We start from the raw sequence: 22,546 nt of genomic DNA on the forward strand, positions 1-22,546 counted from the left end.
GCATGGCATTATATTTGCACAAAGATTCGGTGATAATTACAAAATACATTTGAGAAAATAAATTACTCAAAACATTTGAGCATCAGTATTAAATCCCACATTTAATACTGCTTTTTATTTTTTATTGAAAATATTTCTCAGAAAAGAGAAGGCTCTCTCATGAGTTGCCACATGAGAGCAACTCAGAAGTACATAAACAGGCAAAAAGGAGCACAATTATTTTTATATTTGTTGCTAAAGCTTATGGGACATTTCTTAATCTAATTTAACAAAATCTAGCAGGCACCTACTGTTCAAGAAGAAAATGCATGCCTATAATAATTTTTTTCCACAGCATGTTTCAATACACTAAAGTTACACTGTCTCCAAACATATCTTATTACCTCTAATCAATATAAGTATGGAAATATTTATATTGAACAGCATCACCCAAAAAATCCTAAAAGAAAATACAGATAAACAAAAACAAATGGCTGCTTTTGAGCATCAAAGCATCAACATCCATTTTCAACAATCTGAGTATAATTTTTTAAAACTGGTGTTTCTCTACAACTTTCACACAGGGTTCTGATTTAGAGACTGGTGGAATATGTCACTCTTAGCTCGATCCTCACTCCTCTCCTCCTGTCAGAGTTGCTGATGCTGGAAGAGAAAGGTGTGCTTTTTTCAGGCTGGTTGTAGGAGAGGAGTGATGGCTGCCATCAGAGCAATGGGACTACCAGCTTCCCTCTCACTGAGGTCTATGTGTGCTGAGTAGAAAAGCAGACAGTCGCTTAACATCCTACATCCAGCCTCTTTTGTATGAATAAGGAAACATGAAAGACTAGCCCATATTCATGAATTTGCAACGGCTAGCTACACATGAACAAAATTATTTTACTATTTACATATATGCCAATATACAACGCTGACACTTCAACTAGCCAATGCTACACTGTCACTGATCTCTCTTTGCTTTTAATTATAGAAAAGCATCAGTCAATAATTGGCACATTAAAAAATATAGATGTAAACTCTTTTCCACTTCTGTTAACCATCACCACCAACCGAAGGGCAATTTTCATGGTGTGCAGCTAACCTCAGGGATAAAAATAAATACATTCCTATCATTTGAAGTAGGCAGTACCAGTGAAAGAGGCTCTGTGGGAAGATACAGAATGCAATGGATTCTTGTTGAATCATGCCCTAAATTTTAAGATAGAGCAAAGCAGACAAATATGATTAAATATAGAAAAAGATAATGGAAACCGTAGACTCCATTATTCCAGTTGTTGCTGCGTAAGCATAGTGGGAGAGAGGAAGAAAGAAGAAATACATTAGAAGCTGATCAGATGCTGGAAGTAATGAACAGGACGGCAACAGACAAAAAGGAAAAGAACAGAACTTTCAGTTTATGGGTACCTATTTTGAATGGAATTTCACTTTTGGCTTAGAAGAGATTGTGGATAAATAATTCAAGATAAATGCCCCTTAAGTAATAGGTTTCTGTGTTATTGTTCTCAATGTATACCTCACCTCCCCAAATATCAGCAAGAGATATGCTTCCTGTCAATGCATAAATCAAATTGCATGTACTTAAAGGAAATAAAAACATCACCCTATAATACTATTTAATACTCTTGAAGAGCCTAGCAAAAACAACAGGCAAATTAATAAAATGAAACATGCTTCTACATCATTTCTGAATTCCAATGTTCTTTCTCCAAGCCCAGAAGGGCGCATGTAAAGTTATCCAGTGCTTTTTTCCTGTGGGGATGCAGACCCCTAAACATTATGTGAATCTTTGTACTTTTGTCCATTTACTGTATTTATTTTCCCTGATTTGAAATGTAAAATGGTGATTACCGTATTTTTCGCTCCATAGGACGCACTTTTTCCGTCTTAAAAACTAAGGGGAAAAGTCTGTGCGTCCTATGGAGCGAATGCAGGGGGGAGGCAGGCAGGAAAAGCCCCCAAGAGCCACACACAAGCTTCGCGCGGCTCTTGCGGGCTTTTCCCCAGGAGGGAGAAGGGACTGACGCGGCCAGACAGTCCCTTCTCCCTCCTCTAGAAAAGCCTTGCGCAACCTCTCCAGCCAGGAGAGGTTTGGCTTCCTCTTTAGCCTTGCGCGCCTCTCCAGTCGTGGGAGGCTGCGCGAGGCTAAAGAAGCCAACTTTTGGATCAGTGTTTTTATCTAAGGTTTTAGTTTGGAGGGGGGGGTATTATAAAAAAGGAAACTTTGCAGCTTTTATTTTAGTATACAATAAAAACAGATTAAACAAAACACAAAAGAAGGAAATAGCATAGAAGAAGAAGAGAAAAGGGAAAGAGGGGGGATACAAAGCCATTTACCAGAGGTAGATCTTAACCCTTGCCTCACCTGGGAGCTTCTCTGGGCAGGAATTCCCTCGGCTTAAGTGGGGTGGGGGAAGAGTGGCAGGTAGGGGGGTACCTACCTAGACACTGAAGCCACATGTCTCTCCGATGAAAATTGGGAGCGGGCATTGTGTGAAGAGGCTGTGGATCTCCTGCCACAGAATTGTTGGACTTTATAGAGTTGGGAGGACCACCTGAGGGTCATCTAGCCCAGCCCCCTCACAATGTAGGAATGACAGCTAAAGAATGCCAGGCAGATGGTCCCCCAACCGCTGCTTAAAAGCCTCCAGTGGTGGAGACCCCCAACACCTTCCGAGGTCATAGAATTGCAGGGTTGGAAGGGAACCCCAGGAGTCATCTAGTCCAGCCCCGGTGGACAGCGGGCGCGATCCATCCCGCTGCACAAGGCTAAAGATGCTGCGCAAGGCTAAAGAGGAGGCCAAGGCAGCGAGCGGGATGGATAGCGCTCGCTGCCTTGGCTTCTTCTTTAGCCGCGCGGGAGAGGTTTAGTTCCTGGCTGGAGAGGTTGCAAGGCTCTGGATCCCACTCGCTGTCTTGGCTTCTTTGCTCTTTGGGGCTGGGGGGGGACCCGGGCTTCCCCCGCAGCCCCGAGAAGCTGATTTCCCCCTCTAAAAACTAGGTGCGTCCTGTGGTCCGGTGCATCCAATAGAGCGAAAAATACGGTATCTTGAGTCAAAATGAGAGTACCCCCAAACATTTTTTTAAAGAAAAAAAGCACTGAAGTTATCCCATGAATCTCATAATCAGACTAGGATGAGAAAGAAGGGCTTACCCAAAGCCACCCAATTTTTTTTGTGGCTGAGCAAGAACTTGAGCCTAAGTCTCCCCACTCCAAATCCAACACGTCTATTCTGTGACTATGCCACATTGGTCTTGGGGTGTAAAAAGCAATCTCCTTGGTGACTAAACACCAACAGTGTGTGAAAAATGAAGTATCAGGTTAGGCTGGGCTGCAGTTCGCATAGATTTGTTTCCCAGTCACAAATATATGACAGTTATCATATTCTTAGGTGTCATGATGCAGATAGCAAGTCAGCTCCCAACAATAAACTAAGCAAGAAAAAGTCTAGCCTAAATATAGCTGCATTCTGAATCCTATGTGGGATGCAAGGTTTTAACTCTCAAGACAATGGTGCAGAATTTGGAAATGCATTCTACCACACATATAGACCCCTTCATGAATAGTCATGCTCTAAAGTAAAGAACCATCAGAAATGGATCACACCTGGGAACATTATAGACGAAATCCACAGGCAGAAGCAACGATTCAGATGTGGAGTATTTTACACATAAAAACTCATGTGGGTGAAATTTCCTCCACTAATATTTGGACACTTTAAATACATTTATTATATATTTTTTTACTTTTAAAGCTGGGATATATGACAAAGCATACCTCAAATAAGTCATACCCCTCAGCTTCACCCCTGTCATAGGGCCGAATGATGCCATCTTCACGAATGAGACGTGGAGGACGGAGATTTGATACTTCTTCGGTTGATTCCGCCACCCTGTCAAATATCATTGTGAACAATGCAGATTTCCATTTTCTATGTCGTAAATTCATTTTATTTTTTTATCATTTCAGGATTAATCAGAGTCTTTGCATACTGTTTCCCATGCAAGTTGACTATTACAAGAATCTGAAACTGAATTATCGTAAGCAACTGAGTTTTCAAAAAGAAAAAAAAGGTGGCCAGTAGTACCCTAATAATAATGCAATTCAAAGTGCTAGTTAAGCCCTGAATTGACTTGGAATCAGATTATCTAAAATATCACATTCTCTTATACAAGTCAGTCCTGGTTTAAAAATCTTCAGCAGATGCTCTTCTTTCTGTCCCACCAACAGAACCACATTTGGTGGTCCCACCTGAACCACATTTGGTGGAAGCTGGAAAGATGGCTTCTCAATGGTTGCTCCCAGTCCAACCCCCTGTCCCTCTTACCTCTGGATCCCCTGGAATGTGCTGCTTGCCATGTCTATGACACCTCCTGTTGGACGGGCCACAACACCAACAAGACCCTTCCCGATCCCTTTGAAGAAGCCAGCGGCACCTTCCTTTTTGGCACCTTCCAGCATAAGAATATAAAACAGAATTGAGTCTTCTTGCAACAGGCTAGGTTTCAAGACTCAAAGTATACAATTCTGCTAGTTACATAATTCCTCCATAAGGAGTGTTGGTTCTCTACTTAAAATATCACTTTTTATAGAGTAATAGAATTATAGAGTTGGAAGGGAGCCTGAGGGTTATTAGTCCAACTGTTTAATACTGTTAGAACTATAGTAGGTTTTATTTGAATAAAATGGCATTAAAATTTTTACTTAGCAATTCTGAAACTATGAAATTCCTCAACATCCCAAGTCAGAATATCAGAGCTCACCTTCTACAGGTTTCGTGACTACCCCAGTCACTCCATCGAAAACCCCCTTAAAGGAAATAGAGAGAACAGCAAGTCAAAATCAAAAAGCTACAAATTAATTTCATCCACCGTCCTCTAAGTTTTCTACTTTCAGTCTTTGGACCTCAATATTCAAAACAGTCTCTCTTGGGGCAAGTTCACAAACTTTCCCAACCAGGGGTATCATGGTGATGAAATGGGCACACACAGCCCGACATGCACAACTTAGTGATATATATTTTTAAGACATTGTCCATGATTCACACAGAAATTAATAAACACTGAAACAATTATTTTCAAAGGTCAGTTGATATAGTTGACAAAGACCTATTAACGCATAAGCGCAAATCACAAAAGGGCTCAGAAGGCCATTTATGATGTCCTAACCTTGCTGCAAGGAGGGTACTCAAAAGTTAGCTCACCCCAGACTAACTCAGGCACCACAGATAACAGATGCACTAAAAGAAGAAGCCAAACACAGCACTAAATGGCAGATGATGATCAAGCAACTATGCAGTGGGAGAGTACTCCATGTCAGACCACCTACAGTAGTCTAGTTTTCTAGACTTTGTTGTAAGCAGCTGTCTAGGTCAGCAAGAGCGGCTACACAGGTGCTTGCTCATACATTTACCAAACCTTTACTGCTGCTGCTGGGTCCAAGGGCAAGAATTTGTGCCATCAAATGGCATCTACACACAGGCTAAATTGGAGGTCTGGCTAAGTTTTCAAGAGCATTGATGTCCACCATGCCTGATTCCTTGGTGAAAAATAACCCAAAGCTTCTAATTCTTTCACACAGAATGTTATCAAAATTGTTTTCATGCGGAAGTTCCTCTTCCATGTCCCTAGTGCAAAACAAGATGTACGGTATGACTCTGATCAATAAGGCAGTTGTATTTACCCCAGTCAAAGAAGTTGCACCAATGCAGAATGCCTCCTTGGAAAGTCTAACCAAATATTGCTGCTCTCTCTCTCTCTTTTCCTTGACACATATCGTTGAACAAAATGTGTCACATGATGCTATCCTTATGATGCCCAGCTCTCACCTCACTGACTGATGGAAGCAGGGAAGCAAAATTACTTCATGTCCCGTGCAATCTTCAACAAGATGCCACAAAAAAGCAGGTCAGAAACAGCTCTGCCTCTCAAACTTCCACTTGGAGCCTAAGTCCCTAGTCTGGCTTCACACATACCCAAGCACTGGGATGTTTAGGAACTTTTTGTCCCACATTATGAAGCCTGGCCAATAGATAAGTACCCTTGAGAGTTCAAAGCCAAATGCAACTGCATAAAATTAATACTTCAGTTTTTGCTGCTAGGGTTGGCTGCCAAAAAAATTTCCACTAACTAGCGTTAGAAACACAAACAACTTTGGGGAGGGGAGCCCAATGTGTGCATATTTCACATGGATTAGGCTCAATTTAATAGACAGAAAAAATGTATTTCAGATTTATCTATGCATTTTTACTCTCACACAGAAGTCCAGAAAATATCTAAGCATCATACTCGTAGAAAGCCTTTCCCTCCTTTGGCAAGACTGTCTCCAAAATCTTTAGGCTGGCGACCCATTTCCTCTCTTCTCTTCTGCTGGTACTCTTTATCCATAGTGATAGCAGCCAGACCCTTCCCAACAGAACCAGTTATTCGAGACACCATGCCTGCTGCTCCGCCTATCAGACAAGTAGAAGAAAGTTATGGGGTTCCAAGACTATTCCAGAAAAAGGTTGAGAACAAGATAGGGGCACTGTAATGGTGATCCATTGCAATTTAAATACTGGCTGAGTGTTGAGACCAAACCTTGAACGGGCCAGTATTTTTTTTACATAGTCAGCTCTTGCATGGACATTTAGGTTGTGCATGTATAATATACTGAAAATTGTGAAGTGTTCAACATACCCACGGTGTGGCCAAGCAGACTTCTTACACCAATCACAAAACCTTCAGCAAACTCTTCAGGTCCTTGAACAGCTCCCTAATGAAGGATGAAAAAGACATTTGAGGGTTTTTTGTTTTGTTTTATACACCCACACCACTTCCACACTCCCATCATTTGTGGCTTTATGCAGCTCCAAAAAGATCTTGATGACAAATACTGAACTTTTGAAAGAAGTCACTTCTGACAAAAACCATGATCACTTAAATTAGCTGCATGCCTCCTAGTTGGAATATGTGTACAGAAGCTAGATGAGGAAACGTGCATACAGATGGATGCTGTGTTCATGATTTCTGCCTCGTCAAGCTCTACTGACACAACCCTTCCAAAAAACTGACAGTGGCCCTCATCTGCTGGTCAGGAGCAGCAGCAAAGGACTGGATTCAGTTTTACCAGGCTACACACACACAGAGAGACACAAAATATAGTTACTGAAGCCAGTATACATATTGTTCTTTTTTCCTAACATAGTTATATTCAACACACAGTTTTTTTGAAGTCGTCAGTTTACAAATCCTTTGCTACTGATCAAAATAAAAGATCAGAATGTTTCAGAAAGAAATCCAGTGAAACCAACAACCTGCAACTCCAGTGGCACAGTGACATCATACCTGGAAAGGCTCATAGAAGAAAGCTTCCACACCTTCTGACAGACCTCTGATTAAGCCAAAAGGATTACCCAGGACATCTAAACCCAGCACAAGAACATACACCTGCTTCAAGAACTAAGGTAAAAAATAAACAAACACAGAAACACAAAATAGAAATAATTAGTATTCACCTTTTTTTAAAAAATGGATGAGAATCTATGCACGTCAAAAACAAACAATATTTAATGGTAGCTTAACAGCAGTACTATAGTGTGAGAGTGTGGGGTGGGGTGGGTAGGAGGGGGTGTGCACACACACACACAATGCAAAGAGTATGTCATTGCTTAGGAACTACAATTTCACACTGCAATATTAATGCCTCCTGGGCAAAGAGAGTTGAGCTTCAGGCCTTATGAATGCATGTGGAAATGATGTGCTAAATCCAAAGTTCAGTTAGAAATACAGCGGAGAAAATGATGCAGAGGGCAAACAACTTACTTGATCTCTGTAATGCCCGATGACTTTCCACATTAATTCATCTCTTTTGTAAAACTGATACTTGATTTCAAAGAAAGCAAGCCTGAAAAGAAGCATCAAATCAGCCATCTGAAGAATGATGTTTTCCCATTGCTGAGAATGTCTAAAACTTCTAAATACTTACAGTGTATTTTCTTCTCGTACATCATTTCATCTATAGAATAACCCTGTAAAGCTGATTGGCATTATCCCCATGTAAAAAATGCAGAGCTGAAGTTAAGAGAATGCAAGCTGCCTATGGCAGCAAATTCAAGACTGAGATGTGATTGAGCAGGTAACATCACAGCAGGTTCTCTTAGCCACTTTTATGAGTACCCACTCTCCATTCATACAGTCCTCTTTCTGTGGTTACCCAATACTGTTCTAATAAGTTTCCAGAAGCATGAACACAGTAGTGACAGAGTGGTTAAAAATAATTAGTACTGCAAATGCCTAACAAGAACCCAGAAAGAGAATTTAAGAGATAAACACTTGCTTCATCCACTTACTTGAATATTAGATCATCTACATCTGTAAGAGTAGCCCCAATGCTCTTCAGTAGTAGATTCACAGAATGGATCGCTATCATTTCTCCTCTGCCCTTATCAGATGCTTCCCCACCAGAGCCCAAAGAAAGGCTCAAATGCAACTAACAAGATAGAAGTGGATATGAATTAACATTTTGGGTACCTGCTTGTCAAGTTTAACTAAATATATAGACATATGGAAGTGGCAAACATGTAGAAGTTTGAAAAATGCTTCAGAAAAAAAGATACTAGATCTGTGACGATGTTTGTGACAACATATTTAAGTGCTCAGTTATATTGCTAATCATTCTGTCAATCATGCTTTCTTTTCAGAAAAGAGTGTTCAGTTACACAGTATACAAGAAATGTTTTATATTAAATTAGACCCACAGTTAATTTTCAGCTTGAACCGCCTTCTAGATATGGTGAGATAAAAAGGAGGCTTTTCTATGTAAATTTAGAACATTTTGAAATAGTCTCTAAATAGTCTTTATACACATAATTGACAGACGGAAAATTGGAAATCCTCTTTATTTCTTTTGCTTATCTCTCTCTTTTTTATGATTTCTAGCTCCTGTCCTCTATTCTGGGTTAATGAGGATACAAGAAGGTGATGAATGGCTCATAGATTTGTGTGGCAAGGCATCCCCCCTCCTCTTCGGTTCCTCCCAATACCAAGAATAAGACTGCATTTTTGGGTGAAATCAGGCCGCAACTTTAATGCCAGCAGATATAAGAGGATTGGCATTGGGTAGAACCCTTCTGGTCCACCTGCTGGAAGATCTTGCATTTTGGGATCAACTGGAAAGGAGGGAGTCCCTGACCTACATCAAAGGGCAACTCCCCCACTGAATTGCACCTGGGGGCTGCTGTGGCCCCTCGCCCAGGCATCCGAAAAGAAGCATCTCCCCTGGATCCCTTTAATGGGAAAGCCCATTTCAGTGGAGGGGGTCAGGCAGAGGCTACAACCTCTCCTCCAACCAAAACTAGACCTATCTAATGCTTAAAGCACCAAAGGTGTGACAATTGCTACGAAGATGGCAAAAACCAGAGGGCTGGAGCCAATTTGCCAACTGAAAAAATTCCAACGTGGCCCCAAATATGGCAACCAGCTATGCCATAGTGGGAGGGTGGGAGATCCCAAAAATATGGCTGGAGAACAAACCACATGCCCATGTAATATACTGGATCCTGCCCCCCGGTGGGTCCCATGTTCGGTTGTGATGTGCTGAGTAGGCAAATAAATAGGTGGGACCAATTACCCAGGCAGCAAGCTCAGCCCAGAGACTTCCTTTGCTGCCTGGGAAACAGTCCCTAGGACTTCCCACATCGGATCCTGGCGCGAGGGGGAATGCCAGCCCGCAATGGCACCCGCCAGAGAGGATGAGCAGACATTTCATTTTCACCTGATAGAAATAAACTGCTCTAGTCTGACTGGGAACTATCAACCCTGCTTTGACCTATCAGTTGTAGGCACTTCATTTTTGGGGGGGTTTTTTGGGGGGGGCTGAGCCAAGTGGAGCAGAAAGGAGCAATGCACACTGGAAAGACGAATGGAAGACAAGATTGTGCTATGCACCAGTGCCTATAGTCACATACTTAAGCCACAGTACTGTATCAACTTCCTGACAAGAAAGCCCCATTGACTTTTGAGTAAATAGGATTCTGCTTAGTGTCATGGGTGCTGGTCATAAGAAAGACCCTAAGCAGGAACATTTTAAAGATATTCCCTCTACAGGTAAAGCATTTAAGGTATTTGCAGGGTGACTAAAGAGATGCATGGCTTTGTTACAGGAATGAGTCAAAAGTATAAATAATATCGTAGTCCTAAATTAATGTGGTTTAGTGGGCAAGTTTGCAGCATAGGTTAAGAAACTTAAGAAGGAGCATCAGTGAGAAACATGATTTAAGCCAGCCTTTTCTCTTCGCTGATTTAAATAAATAAATAAATCCCAAAACATCACCATCACTTAAGGCAGGTTCCACATATTACTTTGAAGGAACCCAAGAGAATTTTTCTTCCATCTACTTAGCTAGTTAATGAAGAGAGAAATTAAAATTTGTCACAGATGGAAACACAGCCAGACTGCACCCAAGATGCTGTGCCGTCCTCTCCCTACTGAGCAAGCTGTGAGGCTGCAAATCTGTGAAATGAGAAGGGCGATAATAAGCGCAAGCTTCAATGAGGACTGCTCTGTCAGGCGGTGCCCATTGAACACAATATTTACACTACTGTTAGTCAGCAAATGTACAAAATAACAAATATCGCGGTCATGTGACTTGATTGCAGTATCATTTTATCCAATACCATTTTATTATTAACCTTACCCTAATATTACATAATTAAATATAACAATCTTGATTTTTGTGTTGCCAAGCCACAGTCCTTTCAAACATACCTTCAGAGGAGAAATATGGAAGTGCTCAAAGAAGCTGAGGGTGGATATATCAGTCAAGGATGACTCCATCAACTGTGTGTTAAGAGCATCAATATCCTTTTGTATCAACTTTGTCTGTTAAAATAGCAATAATTTTAATTGAAATCCTCAATTAGGTTCAGACTTGAACAGTAGGCGCTACACAAACTGATGAAACATTTCTATATTTGGGGTGCCCCGAGACTCTGTCCTGCCCCCCCCCCGTATGAAACTGCTGGGAGGTATGAATCAGGGGGTTTGAGCTGGGTGTTCACCAGTATGCGGCTGATGCCCAGCTCTACCTCTTGTTTCAATCAGAACCAGTGAAGGTGGTGAATGTTCTGTGTGAGTGGTTCTGTCTGGAGGTGGTTGGGGGTGGATGGTGGCTAACGGACTGAGCCTGAATCCAACAAGAGAGAAGTACTGTTCAAGGGGGGCAGGTGTGGGGGATTCGCTGGTCCTGAATGAGGTAACTGTGCCCTTAAAGGATCAGGTGAACAGCCTGGGAGTCATTTTGGACTCACAGCAGTCCCTGGAGGCACAAGTCACTTCTGTGTCCAGGGCAGCTGTCTACCAGCTCCATCTGCTACGTATGCTGAGACTCTACCTGCCTGCGGACTGTCTCGCCAGAGTGGTGCATGCTCTAGTTATCTCCCGCTTGGACTACTGCAATGCGCTCTACGTGGGGCTACCTTTGAAGGTGACTCGGAAACTACAATTAACCCAGAGCGCAGCTGCCAGACTATTTAACACCAGTCCTGAAAGACCTACATTGGCTCTCAGTACGTTTCCAAGCACAATTCAAAGTGCTGGTGCTGACCTTTAAAGCCCTAAATGGCCTTGGCCCTGTATACTGAAGGAGCGTCTCCATCCCCATCATTCAGCCCAGACACTTAGATCTAGCTCCAAGGGCCTTCTGGTGGTTCCCTCACTGAAAGAAGTGTCATTACAAGGAACCAAGGAGAGGCCCTTCGCAGTAGTTGTGCCCAGCCATCAGATGTCAAGGAAATAATCAACTATCTTACTTTTAGAAGGCATCTGAAGGCAGCCCTGTTCAGGGAAGTTTTTAATGTTTGATGCTGTATTGTGTTTTAATTTGCTGGAAGCTGCCCAGAGTGGCTGGGGTAACCCAGTCAGATGGGCAGCATATTATTATATTATATTATATTATATTATATTATATTATATTATATATTTGCTTGCCTTGATACAATTTGATCTCATTTCAAGTAACATTACCTATCACAGGAAATTACAATATTTGTTCCAATTACCTCCTTTAAAAACTGCCTTCTAGGCATTTTTCAATACACTGGTTTGAAAATATTATTTCAATGAAAATTCAGCAAGTGGAAGCTCAACTCTCTGCAATAATTTAAAAATTGCAGCCCTGTTCAAACATCATTATTACTATTAATATTTATTAAATTTATGGCCTGCCCATCTGCTGGACAGCTCAGTTGGTTAGAGCATGGTGCTGATAATGCCAGGGTTGCAGGTTCAATCCCTGTAAGGGACATAGTCCTGCACTGCAGGGGGGTGGACTAGATGATCCTCAGAATCCCTTCCAACTCTATGATTCTATGGAAGCATTCCCTAAGGAGCCCAGGATGGCATCATGGTAAACAACAGTTAATCGTTTACTGTGACCATAACTTTCAGGACTGTTTGTCACATTATCATAGCAACAGGCCACCCATATGCCAAATCCATGATCAGCTTGTAAGAACATTTTTAAAAGCCACAGGCAACTTTTGGAAATCTGAAGGCTAGTAAACTCATCCCAAACTTGTTTTGTGTACTAACACTATACACAAAACACAGTTTCCAGAAATTGTTAAAAATATTACACAGTTGTCCAGATCTTGTTTAGTTATATTCCCCCCATGTTGCTAATTATTGTCTTGAAAATAAATAATTTTCTCTAGTTCAAATCTATGGACAGATCTAGCATTAGTATTCTTCTGTGCTTTCATTGACTGGCATGTTTTAAAAAACAGACTTTCAGCTCAACATATGAGATGTCCCAAGCAGACCTTACCCTTTGTTTTTCAGCTTCTGGGTCTGTAGATGGAGTGAAGAGTCCAATAACAGCTCCTAAGAATCCCTGATCTATTTTCAAAGCCATTTCCTGGATTAGAACCATGAAATACCTGAGGAAAAGGAAAATACAAGTAAGTGACAACACAGCTTCCATGAGGATTTTTTGAAACATGAAATCACTCTAGTTCAGAGGTGGGGAACTAGCTGTGGCCAGCTGGCCTAATCCTGGGCTCCTCCTATCCTCGTTGGCCTGTCAGTCACCTGGCATCACTATGACAACAGGTGATCCATTTTTCCTTTATAGCACAGCAAATCCAAGTCATGTGAGACTTAATTTACTGCTCATCAGCTGATAGGCAGGGACTTGGAACCCAGCTTTGAGTTCCCCACTGATAATTTTGTAGCACAGAGAATCCCAACAGGCTTGCTCTCACCGCCACTCAGCTAACCAGTAGCGACAGCAAACCTCCACTGCCAATAAACAACAGGAAGGATGATTTCAGGCTCCCAGTTTTGCATGGGCAGTTGCATCTCTTCCTGCCCCAGACCTTCAGATGTGACATCAGGTGTGAAGCAGGTGGGCACGGTTTGGGGGAAAGGGTCTTGCAGGCCAAGCTGGACCTAATTAAGACTGTGGGCCAGATGTTTCCAACCCCTGCTCTAGTTTAATATGGTCCTTTCTCCGATCCTTAAGAATTAAGAATTTATTAAGAGTAAGATTCACGTGGCTTATGTTTCAAAAACCTTTAAGTATATTTTACTTACTTGAACTGCAACACTTTACTGTACTCATTAAATCTAATGATGATACTAACATCAATGAATGGCCGTGGTTCTAAGGAAAAATGAGAGGTGAAATGAATACCTGTTTCATAAGTGGCTGATTCTTGCTGCATCTAGAATGTTAAAAATATTATTACCTGAATCCAATGCGATGGATTTTGGAGGCGCTACAGGGTGAAATACAACAGGGAACATTGAACCAGGCAACTGGTTATCGACCTTCAAGGGAGTAACAAACCAATATATAAGAAGCCAATATATGATAAACGTTAATCAAGACTATTATTTTAGCAGAGTACAGACAGATTTAATCTTATGTGGGGGTTATATTCCTGGCTACTGCACGTCTAAGCAAAATCATGTAAAGCCAGAGCACCCCCTAGAAAACTGTAAAAAAACACACAAAAATCAGCAAATCCTTCCAACTTCCTCCACAACTCTCTCTGGCCTCCTCTGGCCTCTCTCCAACCTCTTGGAAATCTCTTATGGATTTTTGCACAAGAAGGAAAAGGTGGTGATATCTGAGTTTGAAGACAGAAAAAAGTTTGGTTTGTGGAAAATAGAAAAGTTGCCTGTTTTTGCAAAATAAAATTTGGCATAAATTTTTAAAACTAATAGAAAATAGGAAGTCTTTTCTTTTTCTTAATTTACTTTTAGTTTTTACATTAAAAATGCTTGATATTTGATGCTGACTTAGGTATATTGTTTTTTCTTATTTTTTCAAGCTTTTAGAAATATAGTTTTAAAAAAATCCTCTCTGCAACCTCCTCCACTCTCTCCACACTCCGACTCTCCAAACACACCCTAATACTCTTCCAATGGCTGATGTGATGGTCTGTCATTCTTTCCTGCTCTCCCACACCATTTTTTCTCCCCACTCTGCATTTATTTATTTTCTGACAATCCGCATGATGCTGCAATCGTGTAAGTCAAATCAACATAAAATGCAATCTACCTGTAATCATACAATGTCTACTCAGAAATGTGCCCCATTAAGTTCAATGGGGCTTACTCCCAGGTAAGTGGGCACAGGATTTCACTTTCAAGCTCCTTTAGCTTAGCTACACAAAATAAAGCAAAGTCAGCACCTACAAAATCTTATCTTTGCTAAATAAAAAACCAATTAAGAAATAAGATTATTTTTGCAGGGTTTTGGCTCTTAATTTTTACAAAATGTACAGAATGTTTTGTGCTTAAACAAAGTATAGTCTTAAAATTCTTGTGAATAACTAACTAAATGACAAATCACTTAGTGACGAACAGTCTTTCCAAGAACAAATGTGGTTCCAGAGAACCGTTATGCAGTCCATGACTACCATCTTCAAGATTCCAGTTTCCTTTACCAGAGTTACTGCTATCCCTCATAACACCAAGGTTTTCTAAAAAAAAAAAAGATAATCATCAAATATTTGTACCTGAAGCCAGTATAACTGGGCCCGTAAGCTTTGTTGGTGAGGTGACTGTTTGAATTCAATCTGTATGCCAGATAAGAAATCTCGCTTTATGCTACATTTGATTGGAAGGCGCATTTCCATTGGCATCTTGTTGAAGTTAACCTGAAAAACACACATATACATTTAACCCCCGTTCTTTACAACCCCTCAATTTCACACTGTTGGGATGGAGAGGTATTTCATCTAGGATCCTAGATGCCTTTTTGGGATGGGTTTGGCTCAGTAAGAGCCCCTTTGAACAGCAGAGTGCTTCCATACCCTTATGCAGGGAAGGGCAGAACATTATTTCAGTGACCTTATAGACCACCAAATTGTTTGGGATAGGCAAGGACTGTTGTCATGTTCAAGGTGCTTGGCAGCTTTCGAAACTGTCATCAGCAGGTTAGTAGTAAACATGCTAGTTCCTAAGTTGTTTCTCATTCCCCTCCCCAAGCCCAACTGTGCAGCTTTCACCCAGGCTTGGGGCTTACACGTTCAAACTTAATAGCCTGCCTTGGCAGCAGCTGCTATTAATCTCAGCCCTCTCTATCTCCTCTCTTTGGCAGTAAACCCAGCTCAAGCAAAGAAATATCATGTAGGTGGACCACTAAAAACCATTGTCAGTTGCTGCCATTTTTGCCTAGGGATGCTAGTCAAGTGGAAGCATGGAAGACTTCCAGACTTGGCTGAGCACCAAACTCCAACTCCTCTAAGTTGCTCCTGGCAAACCTATTCAGGCAAGAACAGCAAGGGTGGGCAGCAGCCATTAGGGGCTGCCCTGAGGAGTGCAGACCACTGAGGTGACAGAGGAAATATCCCTGGATCTCCCCTGCAATCTTTCCCAGCTTCATGATCTACTTAACCCGAGCCGACATGAGGGAAGACCTGGGTGGCAGAGGAGCATGGAAGGCATCAGCTCCCAGAGGACACTGCAGATATTCCATTAGAAGTTTCTGGAATGCCTTCTGGGTGATTAAAAAAAGATATGGCAAGAAACTTTTCTTACACACTTGACTCACCAAATGGGAAAGTGACAGTGGATGGAGCAAGACATTGGTTCAGCTACCAAGGAGCTGGGTAACACTGACAGGACAGTGGCAGCTGCCTTTCTACCTCAACAGGAGGCTCTCAAGGAGACGCCCCTTGTTTTGCCCATTAAGTTTGTTTGTCTCATGCTTTTCCCATAACTAGAGTCACTTGGCTACGCCATGCTGAACAGTGTTACATTTGCCTTTGCTTGCTTGTCCATACTGTATCCAGTGGTGGAGGAAGCCGTTACAGCACCCAGAGCAGCAGGGCGATCGGTGCGATCCTTTGGGGGGGGTCCAATCGCGGTGCAGCAGTGCGATCCTCCCGGCGGGGGCTGATCACAGCGCGGTGGTGCGATCCTCCAGGCACAGCCAATCACAGCACGGTGGCATTATCTTCCTGGTGGGGGCGGATTGTGGCGTGGCGGCGCGATCCACCTAGGGAGGATTTTGTGTGTCCCCCCCGGATGGCATCCGGGGCGTACCACTCCCCCCGCACCACCCTTCCTACGCCTCTGACTGTATCTCCTCTATAATGCCGTGCTCAGATACCTTGTGTTTCTCTGCATACACATGCAGGATAGTTCTTAAGCATTATGGCTTCCTAGGTCTATATACAAGAAATTAAGGAGAAATGGTGCCAGTCTTCATTCTCAAAATTATCTGACAGGGATTCAGAGATCAGCTTTTTGTTGAGTTGTTCAAAGCCTCGATATTCTCCACCCATATAAGGCAACTAACATTTATGAACAGAAGACTTTTGCAAAATGTTTTATTGTGCTCAGTAGCATAAATGCAACATGTACGTGATAATGCAGCATACCTCAAAATTGTTGTCTATTTTAATCCAATCAGAAGCCTCCACACCTCGCACAGAAATATGTTTCTGATATGCCTGTTCCAAGAGGCGTATTTGCTTTTGGTTAAATGGCTTCCACCTCTGCTTTGGTTTTAATTCCCAGACAATGCCTGAACTGAAAAATAAATACTTTGGTGATTAAGTTAAACTTTACTTTATAAAAGGAAAAACAATCCACAGCACTGTATTTTAACTAATCCAAATTTCTTAAGCTTTACATGGTTGAAGGAGCAGTGCTTAGACAAATATTTGTTTTAGGAAAATGAGAACCGATTTTGCTCTGATTTTCAAAACAGGACTTCTGTGAATTAACAGGCAGGCAGCTATTATTTACCTGGTGATTCCTATGTAAGAAATTTCCTGTTTGTTTTCGTTGTTGACTAGTGAAAGCCCAACACTGTGAAGAGCAACATTTATTTCTTGATCCGGTTGCTCCATCTCCTCTGCTTGCCGGGCTTTAGAAACCAATGCAACATCATCTGTGAAAAGCAGCACCCTTTGGCGTCCATCCAAGAAAGAGACCCAATGGATCTGGGTATTGGAGTTGTAAGGAAACTGACCACACTCATCCTGGTTGGCAGGAAGGAAAAGAATTGGCTGTATAACACAAAATGAACCTACTAATGTAACACTGGGCACACTTTTGCCATTTTTAAAGCAAAATTCATTTGTATTAGCTTGTAGCAAGTGCAAGCAATGCAAACAAAATGAACACTGCTGTGTTGTGTTATGAATGGTATGTGAAATGCAAGCCTTCTACAAGCTGGGGTTGTCTACATAATTACATTGACTTTAAAATTTCAAAGTTAAAGAAGAAACAGAAATGTCGTAATATATTGAAAGGTACCAATGATGCATAGAAGGACAGAAACAGTTTTGAGTTGAGGGGCATTATTGATTGTTATAGAAATGGTTTCCCATGGAGTTCAGACTTGACCGATTTTTCTTTCGACACCAAATACCTTAAGAAGATCATGTTCTCCAGAGTTTTGTGCATACACCCAAGTTAATTTTCTTATTCCAGTGGGATCTGCCCAGGCAAACAGCCTCATTCCCCTCGGCTTCAGTTCCATCTCTTCCTGTAAACCACTGCATAGATAAAATAGAAACACAAGGTTAGTTATGGATGAACAAAAGTGCAACTGAATTCAGATTAAAAATATTATACATCCTATACCAAAGCACCTCTCTCAAAAGATGGAAGAAAGCTCTTTCACATACCTCTGCTTGTATTTAAGAGAAGCCCATGGAGTATGATTTATGATCAAAGCAGGTGCCGCTCCCTCATGATAATCTGAGAAGTTAATAACTGTAGAATGATCAGACACATTCACATCTACCAGGATCCCTGAGCTCTGTTGAAAATAAAATACAGTAGTACCTTGGGTTAAGTACTTAATTCATTCCGGAGGTCCGTACTTAACCTGAAACTGTTCTTAACCTGAAGCACCACTTTAGCTAATGGGGCCTCCTGCTGCCACTGCGCCGCCGGAGCACAATTTCTGTTCTCATCCTGAAGCAAAGTTCTTAACCTGAAGCACTATTTCTGGGTTAACAGAGTCTGTAACCTGAAGCGTATGTAACCTGAAGTGTATGTAACCTGAGGTACCACTGTAAATGGATACGGTACTAAAAGCTATGGCTTGATATCCACATAGCCTAATTCAAGCTTCACCGTACCTTGTAGAGTTCATACTTCTAGCAAGTAGTTCACAGTAGCAACAAACAGCTGCTGGTCAACCAGACAACTCTGGCTCTTACAATGGGGCTCACACGAGAGTCCAGATGAGGTAACCCAAAATGAATGGAGTGTGAGAGTTCTGTCTCTTCCCTTCTCAAAGCTGCTAGCAGCTTCTTGCCAGTAATCCAAGCTGGAAGCTACACTTCTAATGCATCCAATTTTAGCTTTACCACATTTGATCCAGCAACCAATATTATTCCTGCTCCTGGGAATAACCAGAAACCATGCAGCACCAATGGCTATATTTAACCTCCCTTTTTACTAGCTAACCATAATATCATGGCTCCTTATCCAAAGGAACCTGAGATTTACAGAACAGGCCCTGAACATGGATCTTGTAGCTTCAGGAAATTAAACTGTGTGGCTATGAAGAGTGAGGTCTTCTCAGTAATAGCATTATAGCTTCAAACACGTTATGCAGGAAAGCCCACCAAGGTACCAATTTTAAGTCACTTGTGAAAACATTTCTGTTCTTGTAAACGTTTAGATAGCACCAGGTGGGAGGATCCACTACTTCTGCAGTCTTTAAGCATTTAGATCAGCCTTGCATTTTAAAACCTTCACGTGGTAGCCATGTGATAAGGAATTTTATGCAGGCGAGTGACCAGGCAGAAGAGGGATAAAGTGCTTCATCCCATCTCTGCTTGCAGCATAGAAATGCAGTGGGGGCTGCTAGGAGAGAGACAAAGCTCTCTGTGCCTCCTGTCACTCCAACCCTGATCCCCCGCAGACTAGTAAAAATAGTTTCAAGCTAGTAGCTTTTGTGCGTTTATTTGCAAGTTTGGTTTATATGTCTTTTTAAAAACAAATATTGTTCATGACCATGTTTTAAAGTAAGCACAACAGGGAATAAAAAATGCCATATTCTCACCAGTTCTTCTAGACTCAACAGAGTCCCATTGTCCTGTCTGCTGAAAAAGAATGGTTTGGTCACACGGTCACAGCCAATCACTCTGATGCACAGTTTTCCAGACAAATTTTCTGGCCAGAATGGAAGACACTAGTGGGCAAAATAAAAAGAGTTTCTGCTTAAAATTGGCAATATATCCAACAAAAGACATCTAAAACTGAAGTACACCAACCATTTTAAAGGAACCATTACTGATGAGATTTGCAACCAGTGTTAGAAACTGAGATATGAAAGCTAGGAGCTAAATGGCACCTTAAACCCAGGTTATGGGCACAACAATGGAATGTCTAGGCACACTTTTTAAATAACAAAAATACAAACCTGAAAATGAATGAACTGCAGCTAAAATATTATGTTCATTTTTCACATGGTTTACAAAAAAATATATTCACGAACTCTCCTTCATTTCCTGTGTACCACTCTCTAACCATTCTAACTCTCCTTGTTCTGTTATCCCATCTATGATACATCTTAATTGATTGGCTCTATATGTTGGAGAGGCCCAATCCACCTGTTTTCTGGGGTTTACACCATCATCTTTTCTTAATTCTAGGTTTCTTATCTCCATTACAAAATTTATTAATCGTACTTTACCAACTCTTTATCTGTCTCTGATATCTTAACTGGCAAGATTCTAAATAAAAAAAAAATCTAGACAAAAACTTCATTTTAATTATTGCTATTCTTCCAAATCATGAAAGCTTAATTTTCTTATATTCCTCCAGCTTTTCCTTAATTTCCCTCTTTAATTTGTTAAGATCCTCTTGTTCTAAATTTTCTAAAGTTCTTGTTGTATTTATTCCCAAGTACTTTATTACACTTCTTAATTTTATCTTTTTTCCTTCAAAAATTTCCCTTTTTCATCTTCATCATAGTTAAATATCATAATCTCTTATTTAGACCAATTAATTCGCAATTTTTGTTTCTCCAATTTTTTTCAAATGTGCCTCTATCACCCTCCCCCCCTAATATTCTTAAGTCTCTTCTCCAGTCTTCAGAGTAGCTGGAAGTAGGGAAGGAGAAAAAGGTCCTCCTTTCCTTCTACTCTGCAGTTTTAATCTGAAATCTTAGGTACAGTACTGCACCCAGAGATCAGAAACAGCTCATGCTAATGAAATTCCATGTCACAAAATGCAATGGGAGCTTTGAACACTGTTTGCAGCATAAATAGATCATGGTAGTTCCATGTAACAGCACAGTATTAAGATTGTCATTGACAGGAATTGTTCACCTTATTATATCAAAGAGTAAAAATTATTATTCCTGAACAGAAGAGTGAAATCCTGGTAGGTAGGATCTATTGCTCATTTATCTGTTGCCATTTTCTTATGGTCCCAGCAAGACTCCTTTTAGGTCTAGAGGCTCTAGCATTCAGATCAAATAAAAACAAAATGTGCTTCGGAAATTTTCAGTGATGTGAAAGTGAGAAACATTGCTTTAAAAATTACCTCTGAAGATGAGAAATAACTCCATTTATTAGTAGGAAGTGAACCATCAGCTCCCACTTCTCCCACTTCCAACTCGAAAGATGTTTTATTTGCTATGGTGTAGAATGGAGTCAAAGTAACTATCCGAGTGAGATTGAAACTGCTCATTTTAATGCTAACGCCAACCTGCAAAAATGATATTATTAAAAATACTAATATAAGCACCATACAGTGTTTAAAAAACTTTTCCCGTTCCCTGACTGCTCAGCTCTCCAGGTTTAAATGAGAGGCAAGGAACAAATGTAGATTACTTATCTAAAAAGTGAAGAAGCCATCTAGTTGCTCATTTGGGTTTGAGAACAATCTGATGGTGCTCGAGGGCTCAAGAGTTTTACTGCAAGTTTAACTCTCTCTAGCTCACTTACAGCACACACACATAGAAACACTCCTTTGTTCCTCACAAAAACGCTGTGGATGTGTAAACTGAAATTATAAAGATCAGAATGTGATGGCTTTTGCCTGCATTTCCTAGCACATACGTAATATAAACCAGCCTAGAGTAGGAAAGTTCACTATTGTCGTGGTCTTCTACTGCCACATGGTCTATAAAGGCTTGGTTTGGGTGGTCTTTTAATCCCTGTCAACTTCCTTTCAAAGATGTAACATCACTCTCTGCTTCTGGACAGGCATCATAGTCTGTGCTATGTTCCATATATCAAACTGCACAGAGAACACCAAGGAGAGCAAGAGAAGTATCAGAAAGATGGCCTCGTGCACCCTAAATTATTATTGAAATTCAAGATGGATTTTGTTCTATGCATCCGGCATGAACAGTAATTAGTATAAGTACAGAACCCAGATATTACCAGAAAATCCATAAGGTTAGCTGGGCACTTTACACATCCGTAACTTCCTACTGTATCCAGAGAGAAACTATTAGACCACGTGCTAGTGGAGATGCTTAACTGGATCTACATCAGGAGGAGAGAGAAAAAACATCTTATTAGATGCCAAAATCAGAGGACACTCATCTGCTTCACAGGCTGTGTGATGATTTAATGGCTATTCCAGGGATCACAGGAAAACAAACATGCTTCCTGTGCAGAGACAACTCACTTGGGAAGCCTTTCATTTCTGGCTTCCTTGTCCCCACTTGCCCGTCCTCCCTCTCAGCTGTAACACGTATATATCCCGTCCCCCTTCTAGATTACTCAGAACCTTGCCTCATACAGGTATCACACAGAGACAACTTTCACCTTCTCCCTTCAAAGAACCCCTTTTAATCCTCGCTACCCTTCCAATTCAAGCAGCATTCTCTCTCTCCCTCTAATGCATAGGGGGCTACCCACTTCCTTCATATATGTGTCCCTTTACCAATTCTCTTGCCCCCACTCCACCCCTTGAAGAAGTCCCCTCACTCCCACTCCCTTCCAGCAGTCCCAGATTGGGTACCACACAGATCATCACTCTTGCCTGTCCTAGATTAACCTTCCTCCCTCCCCTCATTCCTCCAAATGCCCCCTTTAAGCCCAGTCACTTTCACGTGCCCAGCCCATAATTCCT

The 22,546-nt window shown here is 41.3% G+C and overlaps 1 protein-coding gene across 5 annotated transcripts in view; it reads right to left on the bottom strand.

Moving 5' to 3' along the window:
• The window catches only part of VPS13C (vacuolar protein sorting 13 homolog C), a 100,312-nt gene that overhangs the window by 4,858 nt on the left and 72,908 nt on the right, over positions 1-22,546 (bottom strand). For 4 of the 5 annotated variants that reach the window (XM_053365351.1, XM_053365349.1, XM_053365348.1 and 1 more), the window contains 20 exons: positions 21,850-21,954; positions 21,005-21,169; positions 19,518-19,646; positions 18,127-18,260; positions 17,868-17,994; positions 17,240-17,475; positions 16,870-17,020; positions 15,001-15,141; positions 13,723-13,804; positions 13,568-13,637; positions 12,801-12,912; positions 10,742-10,855; positions 8,325-8,464; positions 7,798-7,879; positions 7,321-7,434; positions 6,673-6,748; positions 6,283-6,446; positions 4,759-4,804; positions 4,323-4,446; positions 3,773-3,887 (listed from right to left, as the gene is read on the bottom strand). In XM_053365351.1, the coding sequence (XP_053221326.1) occupies positions 3,773-3,887; positions 4,323-4,446; positions 4,759-4,804; positions 6,283-6,446; positions 6,673-6,748; positions 7,321-7,434; positions 7,798-7,879; positions 8,325-8,464; positions 10,742-10,855; positions 12,801-12,912; positions 13,568-13,637; positions 13,723-13,804; positions 15,001-15,141; positions 16,870-17,020; positions 17,240-17,475; positions 17,868-17,994; positions 18,127-18,260; positions 19,518-19,646; positions 21,005-21,169; positions 21,850-21,954 (2,427 nt within the window). Of the gene's footprint in view, positions 1-205; positions 1,275-3,772; positions 3,888-4,322; positions 4,447-4,758; positions 4,805-6,282; positions 6,447-6,672; positions 6,749-7,320; positions 7,435-7,797; positions 7,880-8,324; positions 8,465-10,741; positions 10,856-12,800; positions 12,913-13,567; positions 13,638-13,722; positions 13,805-15,000; positions 15,142-16,869; positions 17,021-17,239; positions 17,476-17,867; positions 17,995-18,126; positions 18,261-19,517; positions 19,647-21,004; positions 21,170-21,849; positions 21,955-22,546 lie in introns of those variants that run through there. The other variant, XM_053365352.1, reaches the window with a different exon arrangement.

This window comes from Podarcis raffonei, chromosome 14 (assembly GCF_027172205.1).
Source record: "Podarcis raffonei isolate rPodRaf1 chromosome 14, rPodRaf1.pri, whole genome shotgun sequence".
Taxonomy (NCBI): domain Eukaryota; kingdom Metazoa; phylum Chordata; class Lepidosauria; order Squamata; family Lacertidae; genus Podarcis; species Podarcis raffonei.